The sequence below is a fragment of the Anolis sagrei genome, chromosome 3, assembly GCF_037176765.1.
Source record: "Anolis sagrei isolate rAnoSag1 chromosome 3, rAnoSag1.mat, whole genome shotgun sequence".
NCBI lineage: Eukaryota > Metazoa > Chordata > Lepidosauria > Squamata > Dactyloidae > Anolis > Anolis sagrei.
Window position 1 is genome coordinate 240,523,336 of NC_090023.1, and position 12,033 is coordinate 240,535,368.

Here is a 12,033-nt window from a genome sequence, read left to right on the forward strand (position 1 = left end):
GAATTGTGAGGTTCTTGTATAAAGGAGGGAGATACCAAATACCTGCAACTCTGCTCACCCCTATTTATAAGATTATTATCATCATTGTTTACACTCCGCTTTTCTCTCTTAAACAAAACTAAAACTGGCTAAGATTTTGCCTTGTGCATTGTTTCATAAATAGCAATTGCTTTAATGATTGCGATACACGTTATATGCGTTGCTGGCCAAAATGGCATATAATCCAAAGTGGATAGAAAGAAACATGCAAATTTCAAGCAAATGCTAACATTTTGGTGCTTTTATTTAAGACATAAGGTGTAACAGGAGTAACAGTGGAGAAGAAGTGATGCATGAGCTTCATTTGTAAACATAATCAATTCTGTAATCAGCTGGAAGAACACCTCAGCTGCTGCTCAGAATTCATTGCACAGCCTCTGAAAACGCCTTCTTTCTTGGCTGTTGCATCTTAAAATAGCCAGATGACTTATCAAGAGTGTCCCTAGGTCTTTCTGACCCATATGCTTGTGTGGGTGTAAGCATCTCCTGTATGTACTTTGACAGCCCTTCAGTGCGAATAATCCACCACCTTTCAAGAGCTTTATCTAAAGTCTGTGCTCTTCCACTCTTAAGTTAGAAACATGCTACAGGAATAAGGCAACTGCTGTCATGCACATTTCAAAGAAATTCCAAAGGGCTTACTCTCCCAGAAACCTAGTACTATATAGGAATGTGATTTCCCCAAATGATTGATAGAGAGCTGTGGTGCTGATCACTGATGGTAACTTGAAGCATTTCTTTCAATAGGAAAGTACTGGAAAAAATATTTGATGAAGTGAAGCCCGTAGACGTCTTGGACAGTGGAGATTCAGCCCATCTTGCGCTGTTGAAAAGGCCTGAGCTTGGTGTTACACTGACAAAACTCCACTGCTGGGAATTAACAGAGTATTCAAAGTGTGTGTTCATGGATGCAGACACGATGGTATGTCCTTCCTACTTTAGAAAGTGTTTTCTTAGCTGGACCTGTTTCAAAGCTGAAAATATTGGCAATATAAACTTAGTAATTAATAGAAGTGAGTATAATGATTCTGTTGTGGACAACTCCAAGCCTGAGTGACAAGGTTTGCTGGTGCGATGCAAGAATGAATGGCCTTTAAACCTAGGAGGCTGAATTTTACCTTGAGGAGTATCTTGGAAACAAATTGGACAAAGAAGCAGATTATTGTCATACCAATTTGAACAGTTTCCCAGCAGGCATACAAAGCTAGCTCTGTTTGCTGCATGTCTACTCTGGAGTAAACCATGCTTTCTGAGCTTCAAACTACAGCTCATCTCCATGCCAACAGTTCCCTGGCTTTCAATGATCTCCTGTCTTTGATTAGAAATGAGGGAGTGGAAATGGATAGGGAATTCCAAGAGACTAGAACTAAGCCACTGGATTCGATGCATCCACCACTCATGCCAATGGCATCTGCCCTCACCACTGTTATATGTAATCATATAATGAAGTCATATAATCCTAGGGAAGAAAGAATGCAATACCCAGAGTTCTCTTACATCTAATGTAGACTAGTTGCATGAAAATCCTAAGAGTTTCTCCAGTACTGGAAAGCATTATAGAAGGAGATGAGTAAAGTGGGAAAAGCAGATATTAACTGGATTATTTTCATCTGGAAAGAGGGCTGGGAACTCACTGTGTAAAGTTGCTGATTAGAAATAACAAAGAGTGCTTTTCTACATTTTTAGCTGGTGCTTGCAGATACTATCTAAGTCCAAACAGGTCAGGATTCAGCAATCTTCAGTAGGGACTTTGCTCCTTTATTCTGCTATGTAAAGAAAGTGAGCAGGGCATGATATTTCAAGTGGAAAAACCTGGCACTTTGGTTGAAAACCCATGATACTGGGAATGTAGCCACACACCACATGGGATGTATAGAGAAAGTTTCCCATATTTCATACAGAGTGAAATGAGTGCTCATCTTAAATTGAGTGAAAAACAACTTGGGTACAAAGTGTTTAAAGGCAGTAGAAACTTGCATCATAGTGGGTTGTTGTAAGTTTTCCAGGTTGTATGGCCATGTTCCAGAAGCATCTATGGCAGGCATCCTCAGAGGTTGTGAGGTCCTCAGATTGTGGCTTCTCAGTGTAGTTTGACATGGTAGTTGTCATTCCGTTCACACCTAGCTCCAACAGACAAGAGTTCTTTCTCCCACCCTGGACATCCCACAGATATATCAACCCCATTTTCCTAATTTACAAAAGACCTCACAACCTCTGGGGATTCCTGTCATAGATGCAGGCGAAATGTCAGGAGAGGATGCTTCTGGAACACGGCCATACAGCCCAAAAAACTTACAACTACCCAGTGATTCCGGCCATGAAAGTTTTTGGCAATACATGCATCATAGTGTTCAGAGATAAATATTAAACTTGTCCTCCTGTTCAATGTTCCTGTGTACCAGGTTTTGTCAAATATAGATGAGCTTTTCGAAAGAGAAGAACTTTCTGCTGCACCTGATCCAGGCTGGCCTGACTGCTTCAATTCGGGAGTTTTTGTATATCGGCCTTCTGTTGAAACATTCAATCAGCTGTTGCAGCTTGCTACAGAGAAAGGCAGCTTTGATGGTATGTTTCTAAGTGTGCTGTATTCTGAGAGCAGATGGTAAGATCTCTTCTAAAATGCTGCACTGAGTTTGCATTATATGACTAAAAATCAATATGCCGGAAACATTTAATAGGATTCTTTACTTGTGGAATTTTTCTATAGATTGGGGTTTTATTTCATTGAACCTGAATATATGAAATATTAATAAGCTTTACTTAAATTGGCTGAAGTGGAGTAACACCAAGTTCGGTAAAAAGGAATTTGGTACTCTGTCAGTTAGATGGTTGCATTAATTTGACTGGAATAACTTCCAAAAGAGAAGCTCTTAAAGCTTCATTGAGCTGTTCTGTAACTAGCTAAGAGCTTTTAACTGACTGAAAGGGACTATTGTAGTACAGTGTAGATATTCTTCTTGTAACACTAAGACTGTTTTCTTTTCAAAATGGATTACCTGTACTGAACATAGACCTAAATATATGCCTTTTTTTGTTCTTCAGATCAAATAAATAAAATAGATAGAAATAGATTGCCACAATTTGAAGAATTCTACATTAGTCGTATAGCATCTACCTGCTCATGAAGTTCTGAATTAAGGCAGCCATACTTTACTTGATCTGACAAAATGCAGCTCTCTTAACAATTGGAGTTGAGCACTTTTGGTTATATTTTCATCCAAAAGTGTACAGCAGTGCTGTGTGAAAGTGTAGGTTGCTGGGGAAGGGTGTCATTTCAAGCTTATCCTATCTTTTGAAGGCTTGCCGCTTAGTGCTCTATCAGGAGCCCCCAGTGGCGCAATCGGTTAAATCCTTGTGGCGGCAGTACTGACAGGTGGGGTAAGCGTCCGTCTATTGAGCTCTAGCTTCTCATGCAGGGACACGAGAGGAGGCTCCCACAGGATGATAAAACGTCAAACATCCAGGTGTTCTGTGGACAACGTCCTTGCAGACGGCCAATTCTCTCACACCAGAAGTGACTTGCAGTTTCTCAAGTTGCTTCTGACACAAAAAAGTGCTTCATCAACAAATTAAGAGTAGTGCCATTGGATTCTCTTGGACAAAGTGCACTTAGAAATGTTTTAATACAGTGGTGCACAGCCTGTGGCCCTACAGGTGTTTTGGACCTCATCCCCTGACTATTGGACAAACTGGCGAGGGCTTCTGGGAGTGGGAATCCCAAAGACCTTAATGAAGGCCTAACCTCACTGTTTGTCGTCTTTGAGCCCCTCCTGCACAGATTCACGTTTTACTCCTATCTCACCCAGGGTTTTATCATTTTATCTCGTGCATTTGACCCGCCCATTGTGTTCAACTTTTATTATGTTATTTTGCAGTTTATTTTATCTTGTTAATTTATGTATTCTATTGTGATGTAATTTTTGTTGTTTTTGTATTTTATTTTGCTGTGTTGTATCTTCGGGCTTGGCCTCATATTAGCCGCCCCGAGTCCCCTTTGGGGAGATGGTGGCGGGGTATAAATAAAGATTATTATTATTATTATTATTATTATTATTATTATTATTATTATTATTATAGACCTGGAGGATCACGGGTTTGTATGTCACTGACTTAATGCTTCCACAAGGCTCAGCTGTTTTGTCTAAAAGGCTCATATATGTACATCATTTGTCATGTTGTATAAGTAAAAATCTATTCCTGCTTTTCTTTCAAGGAGTTCAAGGTAGCAACTGTGCTATTTCTCTCCACCACCAAATTTCAGTCATAGGTTATGGGTTACGGTGACAGATTATGGTTGACACAGGTTGATACAATTGTCAGAAATCCATTTGGTTAGTCCACCTATAATGAATGCATTCAATTAATTGAGATGTATTGAATATTTCATAGCTATACTTATACAATTTTTCTTAAGCAATTAAAATCTGAATACATCTGTTGCACAGCAGCCAAAAAAGTGAAATTGTGCAGGTACATATACCCATATATGGCACCTATGAGCCAGCATGGTGTAGTGGGACACACACACACACACACTATAGTGTCATTCTCCATAACAACACTGGGAAATGATTTGATGGTTGTTAGTGTTGAGCTAGAAACCAGGGTTCAGATCCCAGGGTGACTTTTGCAAACCACATCCCCGCAGCCTTTGAAGAAGGTAACAACAAATGTTACTCTCTAAATGTTGCAAAGAAAGCCCTGGATGATTTTCAAAATATTTTTTTATTTGATGATGAAGCCAGAGGAGCTTCCAAAGCTTGTATGGTGTGTTTGGTTGTGGAATTAGGATTTTGTTGTATTTTGCTATATGATTTTACAGGTCCCTCTCATATTGATTTGCCATTTGGCCAAAGGAGGACCACATGCCAGGCCTGTTAGTTTTTTTTCTAAATGAGCCTATAGGGCAGTGGTTCTCAACATGTGTGTCCCCAGGTGTTTGGCTTACGACTCTCATAAATCCTAGCTAGTTTACCAGCTGTTAGGATTTCTGGGAGTTGAAGGCCAAAAACATCAGGGGACTCTCAGGTTGAGAATCACTGCTATAGGGTATTGGGTCAAGGATCCATAAACAGGCCTCATGAGATGATACTTCTTGAGCTTGTTCCTCCTCCTGCACTGTTTTTTAAAATTGTGTATGTCACCTGTCGACTTACGGTGACTTTATGAATGTCACAGTATTTTTTTAAGGAATGCTAAGTTACAGACACAGATAAATTCCACTGCTTATGTCTTACAGCACATCAAAACTATAGAATCAATGCAGTTTGACATCACTTGAGCGGCCATGTCTTAATGCTTTGGAATTAGAGGGGTTTTAGTATTACAAGGTCTTTAGCCTTATTTATCAGAGTGCTGGTACCTCTCCAACTCCCATGATTCCATAGCACTAAGCCATAGCAGTTAATGTTATATAAAACTACATTAATTCTATAGTGTAGATGCACTCTTAGTGTCTTTGTCATTTATGCTTGCTGTTCAAGACTTCTAGGAGAACTTTCTGCATTTCTCTTATTGGAAAGAGAGGATAGGATACTTGTCAGATAAACTGTGCTGTTATACTGAATAGTCCAAATGAGAACTCTGTCTAAATAAAAACTGTTTGGTAGATTTATTTGCCTCTTTTGGCTAGAAAATGGTGGCTTTCATGTTACAGATGTGGTGAATCAACTCTGGAATACATTAAGGTGTGAATCAACTCTGGAATACATTAAGGTGTAAAAAATTGTCCCTAAAACAAATTCAAGATGTTCCTTTAAAGTAAAATAAAGCCCTTAATGGACACATCACTCCACTAACATGGGAGTTGCCAGCTGCCACCAGTGATTTCAGAGCAACTTAAAATATATGCAAAATACAGCCTCAAAGAGTAACTCTGGGAGTAGAAGCCAAGCATTTGCTGTTCTTTCCCATAAGAAAGCTGAGCTTGTGTGTGCAGAATAGCAGTCCAACTGGATCAATTCTGATATGGTCTTTGCCTCCATCTGCCTCTTTCATTCCTTTTTCTTTACACTACATATAAGCAAAACTTCCTGAAGCATAAAAACATTGTTAGCTTCTGTTGGCTCCAAAATATACAATCAGGGTAGATAATGACACCATAGTGAATGGATTACTATGGCAATGGCAGCTAGTCTTGAGCTTGGGAAAACATTCCAAGACTCTATTCAGACAGACAAAACTTGCTTAATAAAGTCCCCTTCTAACTTTGGGATTCACTTGCTATTAGGCAGTGGAAGCCAGGAGTATTTATGTTAGAGTCAGTTCTTGTCCTCAACTTAGCTGTGCTTATTCCCTCTTTATTTTGTATTCTACATAAAAAGTGTCAAATAAACTTACTCAGAAACAAACTGCTCATGTCAAACAGTAAGAGTTATTTGAAATGGCTTGACTACCTTTGCTGTAACTTAAGCAAAGGCACTAATAAGAGAAGCATAGATATTTAAAGTCTTGCAGTAAGAAGAAGAGAGATATCACGGTGTTCGTCTAAAACAAAGCACAAGACATTTTGTGTTCTTTCTGATATTTTATTCCTACTAAGCTTATTTGGTATTAAGGCAACAATCTTGTTTTGATTCCATCCACCCCGCAATCAGTGTTGGATTTCACTGGAAGTGGAAACAGTATTAAGGAGTGTATTCTGGCACTTAGCTAGGGTACGTCAGAGAGAATCTTGAACAACGCTGCTTTCAGCTGTGAGAATTAGAAACTGAAATGGAGCTGCTGTTTTGTTAGAAGCATGTGCCATCTCTGGGTGTGTTTTTCTAATCTTGCTTTATGAAGATGTTGCCAATAGCTAGTTATGAATCTTGACTATTCACTCAATACGTAAGTTGGAACTTCAGAAAGACTTAATTGTTTTGAATAGAAAATTCCAGTGTATATGAGTGGTTGGAATTGCATTTTAAGGAGTTTTGAAAATAATACTAGTCCAGATCATACTCTTGTGAAAAGGACATGTTATGAATCTCTTAGAATAACTTTTTCTAGCCACATAAAATGACACTTAACCGGAAACATTGGTCATTGGGGTCTGCTTCCTATTACAGAGTTCAGAAATCTAAGTTCTTTTTAGAAGGCTCGCAATTAATGTATTATGAAAGATCAGATTTAATCAGCTGAGTACACACAGTAATGTATCCTAAATTCTTTGCTGTGCTACTTCTAAGTAAATATTAAAAGTTAACAGCAATCCCAAGCCACAATTCCACTATTTGTATTTAAAAATGCATTTTAGGACATAATGTCTCATTTGGTTATCTTAATCTAAAATGGATTGGAATAATCGTCAGTGCCACTGCTAGTTATTAGCTATTAGCGTCGCAAATACGTCTGGCGGGGACGAGAGACAGGGCCTTCTCGGCTGTAGCCCCCCGCCTGTGGAACTCTCTCCCCAATGAGGTAAGCTTCATCCCTCCTGTGTTTTAGGAAGAAGTTGAAGTTGTGGTTCTGGGACCAGGCTTTTGGACTGCAGGCATAAATAGCGCTTTGGATATGGAATTTGCCTGGAATGGTGATACAGCGGTTAATACTCTTTTTATTGTTTTAATTAATGTTCTATTTATTGTTTTATTTGTTGTTATATTGCTTTGTTATATTTAAAGGCATCAAATTGTGCCAAATGTAAGCTATCCTGAGTCCCCTTTCAGGGTTTGAGAAGGACAGGGTAGAAATGCTGGAAATAATAAATAAATATTTTTTTAAAAAAATTCACAGCTGAAACATCCAACTTTTAGCACCTCTAGCTTTTCTCTTGACCTCATACTACCACCAAAATCCTAGCATGTTCTTTTTGGAGCTTCCTCTTCAGCAGTATGTGAGTATCTTCTTTTCTTTGGTGGCTTGCAAAACCATAGGATTGCATCCTTCTGTCCTATTGACCCATTGTAGACTGTTCTGCTAAGATCTACTTCGGTTTGTGGCTCTACTTTGGACTGTTCTGCTAAGATCTACTTTGGTCTGTGGTTTTCATATCCCTCGCTCTATCCACAAACATTATGAGGTCACAGTAACACATGAAATTCATCCTTAAATGCTGGCAATCCTAAGTCCTAATCCTAAATCTAGAACAAGAAGTTCTTATTTGGGTTGCTAGGCTACTTTTGATGATAGTATCAATGTCTTGGTGTGCTTTACAGTCAGCTAAGCTGAGCTGAATAATAGAATATGCTTCATAATGAGAGTGCTTAGTGCCTGACTGGACACATATTACTCTACATTACAAAACAATCAGTGCATTCCTGAAAACATCTAACTTGTCAGATGGCATAACCTCATCTCAGGTCACTGGAGTAACTGTTATTGTTTACCTTCAAGTTGTCAACTGCATTAAATAAAATGGCAACACTTTTGAGGCAGAAATATTAATCTGTGAATCACTTGTGCTTGCAGAGATTTAGTCCTTTGGGTGACAGAGCACTTGATTAGAAAAGGGAAATGGACAGTAGTTGTGGATCTCGCATGGCTCCTATTAACCTTACTGTGTCTCTTTCTTTCAGGTGGGGACCAGGGCTTATTAAACACCTTCTTCAGCAATTGGGCAACAGCAGACATTAGCAAACACCTGCCATTTATTTATAATTTAAGCAGTATTTCTATCTACTCCTATCTTCCAGCATTTAAAGCGTAAGTGACTAAGTTGCATAAAAACCCCAACTTTGCAAGATTTACTATCTATGAAATATGTGAGTGGTTTTGTGTTCTTACTGGGTGAAGTCTGCTTCCAAAGTGAATATGATATAAATGAATTAAGCGTGATTTATCCATTCAAGCATGGTTCCATTGAGCAAGAGCTGGTTTAGCTTACATTATTATTTAAAAAGAGCTTGACTGAGATGCTGATGTGAGACTACCCCATAAGAGGAAGTTGTTTATAGCCTAATTTTACTGAGAGACATCCATTTGGTCAGAATGAAGTATTTAAAAAGAGTTGATCAGATCAAGCTTTGGCTGATAGGCTGTATGAGGCATTTTTCCACTCCCATATCTTTTTGCAACTGAACAGACTAGCAAGATCTGAAACAAATACAACATGTTCCCGTTAAGGAATTGTCCTTGTTTTCTTCCTCAGAGTGGGAGTGTGACTTCTTTAGTTCCATGGCATGGACAGCTGAAATTCTCATAACGTGGGAGTTGTCCATGACACTATTTTTTCCCTTGATCATATTGTTATTCAAAAAAAAGTGTCCTCTTGAGGTTCTCACATTGTGCTTGATGTCATGACATCTTAGTGCAGGGAAAAGGTATAATATTGGAACAGCACTTATTCTCACATTCAGTGCATAAAGTACCAGACATGATTTGGTACTTGATGCCCAAATTTTAATATAATGAAGAGAACAGTGTCCAGGAACAGTATTCTTAACTTAAGGTTACATTCCTAACATCCTCCTGACTATGAGACACTGGATCATAATATATTCTTTACTCATCATTTACCTCTGTGAGATGATAGCTGATTATTCTAGGATAGGCCTGCACAATATGCAACCTGTGAGCCAGTTGAACACTCTTTACCGGCTACATCCAGACCACAGGTTACATAGGGTGCAGGCCAGTCCTAGAGTAATCAATTCTGATTTCACAGTAGTGAATGATGAGTAAAGAATTCTGATTGTATTGTGAAAGCTGCAGCCTATCATAATTAAGCATGGAGAGAGGAGTGGCCCACAGAAGTATTTTAAAGAAACATTGACCCTTCACAACTGTCAAGTTATGCATGCCTGCTCTAGGAAAAGTTCCCGTCTGTGGTCTCTATTGAAAATACGCATTGCAAGGGTGGGCTGCTGTAGGCCAAAAAGAGGGAGAAGCACATTTCCACCAACACTACTCAGCACAGACAATAATGAAAGATTATGGAATGTATTGTTCTAATACCCTGAGCTGCATGGAGTCTGTTTCTCTTTTCTAATACATCTTAATTTAAATGTCTCCTCCAGAAACCCAACTCTAGTGACTAGCATTTAATTTACTTAGCATTATCCCAAATGATTTATAATAAAGTAAATCTCTTGAACCACACTATTCATACGTCCAGGAGTAAACGAACTATTGTATGAGGTAGTTTCTAGGCAACATAAGTAAGTAGAGTTTAATGGAGCAGCTAACGTAAGCAGTGTTTTCAGTGGCTCAGGTTCAAACGATGTCTTATGATCTGGACATCATATGAGGTACTGTCAAGTTAAAAATAGAGCATTTATTTTTGGAAGTTCACACAAACTGAGCGGCTGGTAGAGACAGAGAGAGAATATCTGGCTCAATGAATGGTATTGTGAAGTACATTTTTGATAGTTAAATGTTTTTTTCAACTTTTGATTGCATGATACAAGATTATGTATTTCACCTTCTTACTTTTTGGACTGATTTCGGATAACTCTGGCTGTCTGAGAAAGCCCATTTTCTAAAGTAAAATCGGAAAGCCTGAATCACTAGAACTGTTGCCTTCATGACAGAAGCTGAATACAAGGTATCCTGAGGGCAAAGGACTCAGGCTATGCCAAACAGCTACAATTCATGGAATGAACTACATTTTAAACCCTGTTATGATCCCATCTAATGTCTGCTGGCTTTTTAAAGTGGAAAAAAGATTTACCAAAAACAGGTGTGACTCTCAGTCTCCAAATAAAAGTCCTTTTAGTCGTGATGTCAAAATCCCAAAGAGATTCAAGTAACTACTAAACCTTGATCGAGTTGCATTTTCCAGCTGGAGTAGACCTACTGAATCAATCACACTTGAGTGCTGACTGCCAGGTTTCTGTTGATTGATTGTGTTTACTCTAGTTGGGGCTACCAGTTGGATTTAGACTGTTACTTAATAGTCATCAGCTGTAAATCAATCAAATGAAATTGTTGTATCACAAGCTCAGAATGTATGTTATTTAGAAGATACATTCAACATATTCTTGTACACACATATCAAAACAACTCAGCAGCTTATTTCCAAATAATATTGGTAGGCCTTGCAGAAATGCCTTTCCCTCTGTGCTAGGTTTCACCTCTATTATTCTTATCAGAGAGTCAGTCAACTAGAATAATACACTTTTATGACTTGATACCACATTAGTATATTCAATGCTTGTCCAAATTATAAGTAGTACACAAATTAAGGAGGAAGTTAATGTGAAGTCTACATATTTATATAGTTAATTAGTCACTTGATAGGAAGTTTATATAAGTGCAGGCTTAACTTCCTATTGGAGATAAAATTCTCAAACTAAATGAAGCTTTACACTTTATTGAGTATTCAGGTATCTTCCAGGATGCTGAACCCTAAAAGTGATAGCAGTTACAAAACGTTACAAGCAAAGAAGAAATTACTTATAGATAATGAAAAGTAAAAAAAAACAAAAAAACTGAAGGCATTTCAGGCTCCCTATAATCTTTTTGTGCATCAATGTATACATGATGAGACTTAGTTATAATTCTTGATACTTTGCAACAAATGTCAAAATAACTTATATGCTAAAATAATGTGTTACAGGCAAACACTAATTGCAGAAGCTTCACCCTTATTGGCAATGATGCAGGTAGATTTAACTGCAGAATTGAGAATTGTACCATATGTAAATATGAACTGTGATACATGTTAAAACTCAGTACTTGAGAAGGAAAAGGAAGTGGTGTTGATGCCACTTCCAGATAACACTGGAAGTTGAGAACGTGCAAAACCTCACCTTTAATTCAAATGTTGTAATATAGCCTTGTTTCATATGAGGTTTCTACCTGTGTCATTGCTCCGATATCTAAGTTAAATCCCCAGTAAAGAACTATAATGTAATGTTCCTGCATGGCAGAGGATTAGACTGGATGTGGTCTCTTCCAACTCGAGGATTCTGTGTCTCAACTTATGCAAGAGAAACATAGCTGTATGATGGCCCTATTTTATATGTCACTTTAAGTTACCCTTTTGAATGTAGCATGCCAATTTGCAGTCGTGACTAAACACAGTATTCTGTACTCACCCATCAAGCGTACCTCTCCTTTTTTTTCTGGCAG

General features: G+C 38.3%; 1 protein-coding gene across 2 annotated transcripts in view; it reads left to right on the top strand.

Moving 5' to 3' along the window:
* The window catches only part of GYG1 (glycogenin 1), a 31,728-nt gene that overhangs the window by 15,144 nt on the left and 4,551 nt on the right, over positions 1-12,033 (top strand). For both annotated transcript variants that reach the window (XM_060767746.2, XM_060767747.2), the window contains exons 3-5: positions 787-961; positions 2,442-2,604; positions 8,538-8,664. In XM_060767746.2, the coding sequence (XP_060623729.2) occupies positions 787-961; positions 2,442-2,604; positions 8,538-8,664 (465 nt within the window). The remainder of the gene's footprint in view (positions 1-786; positions 962-2,441; positions 2,605-8,537; positions 8,665-12,033) is intronic.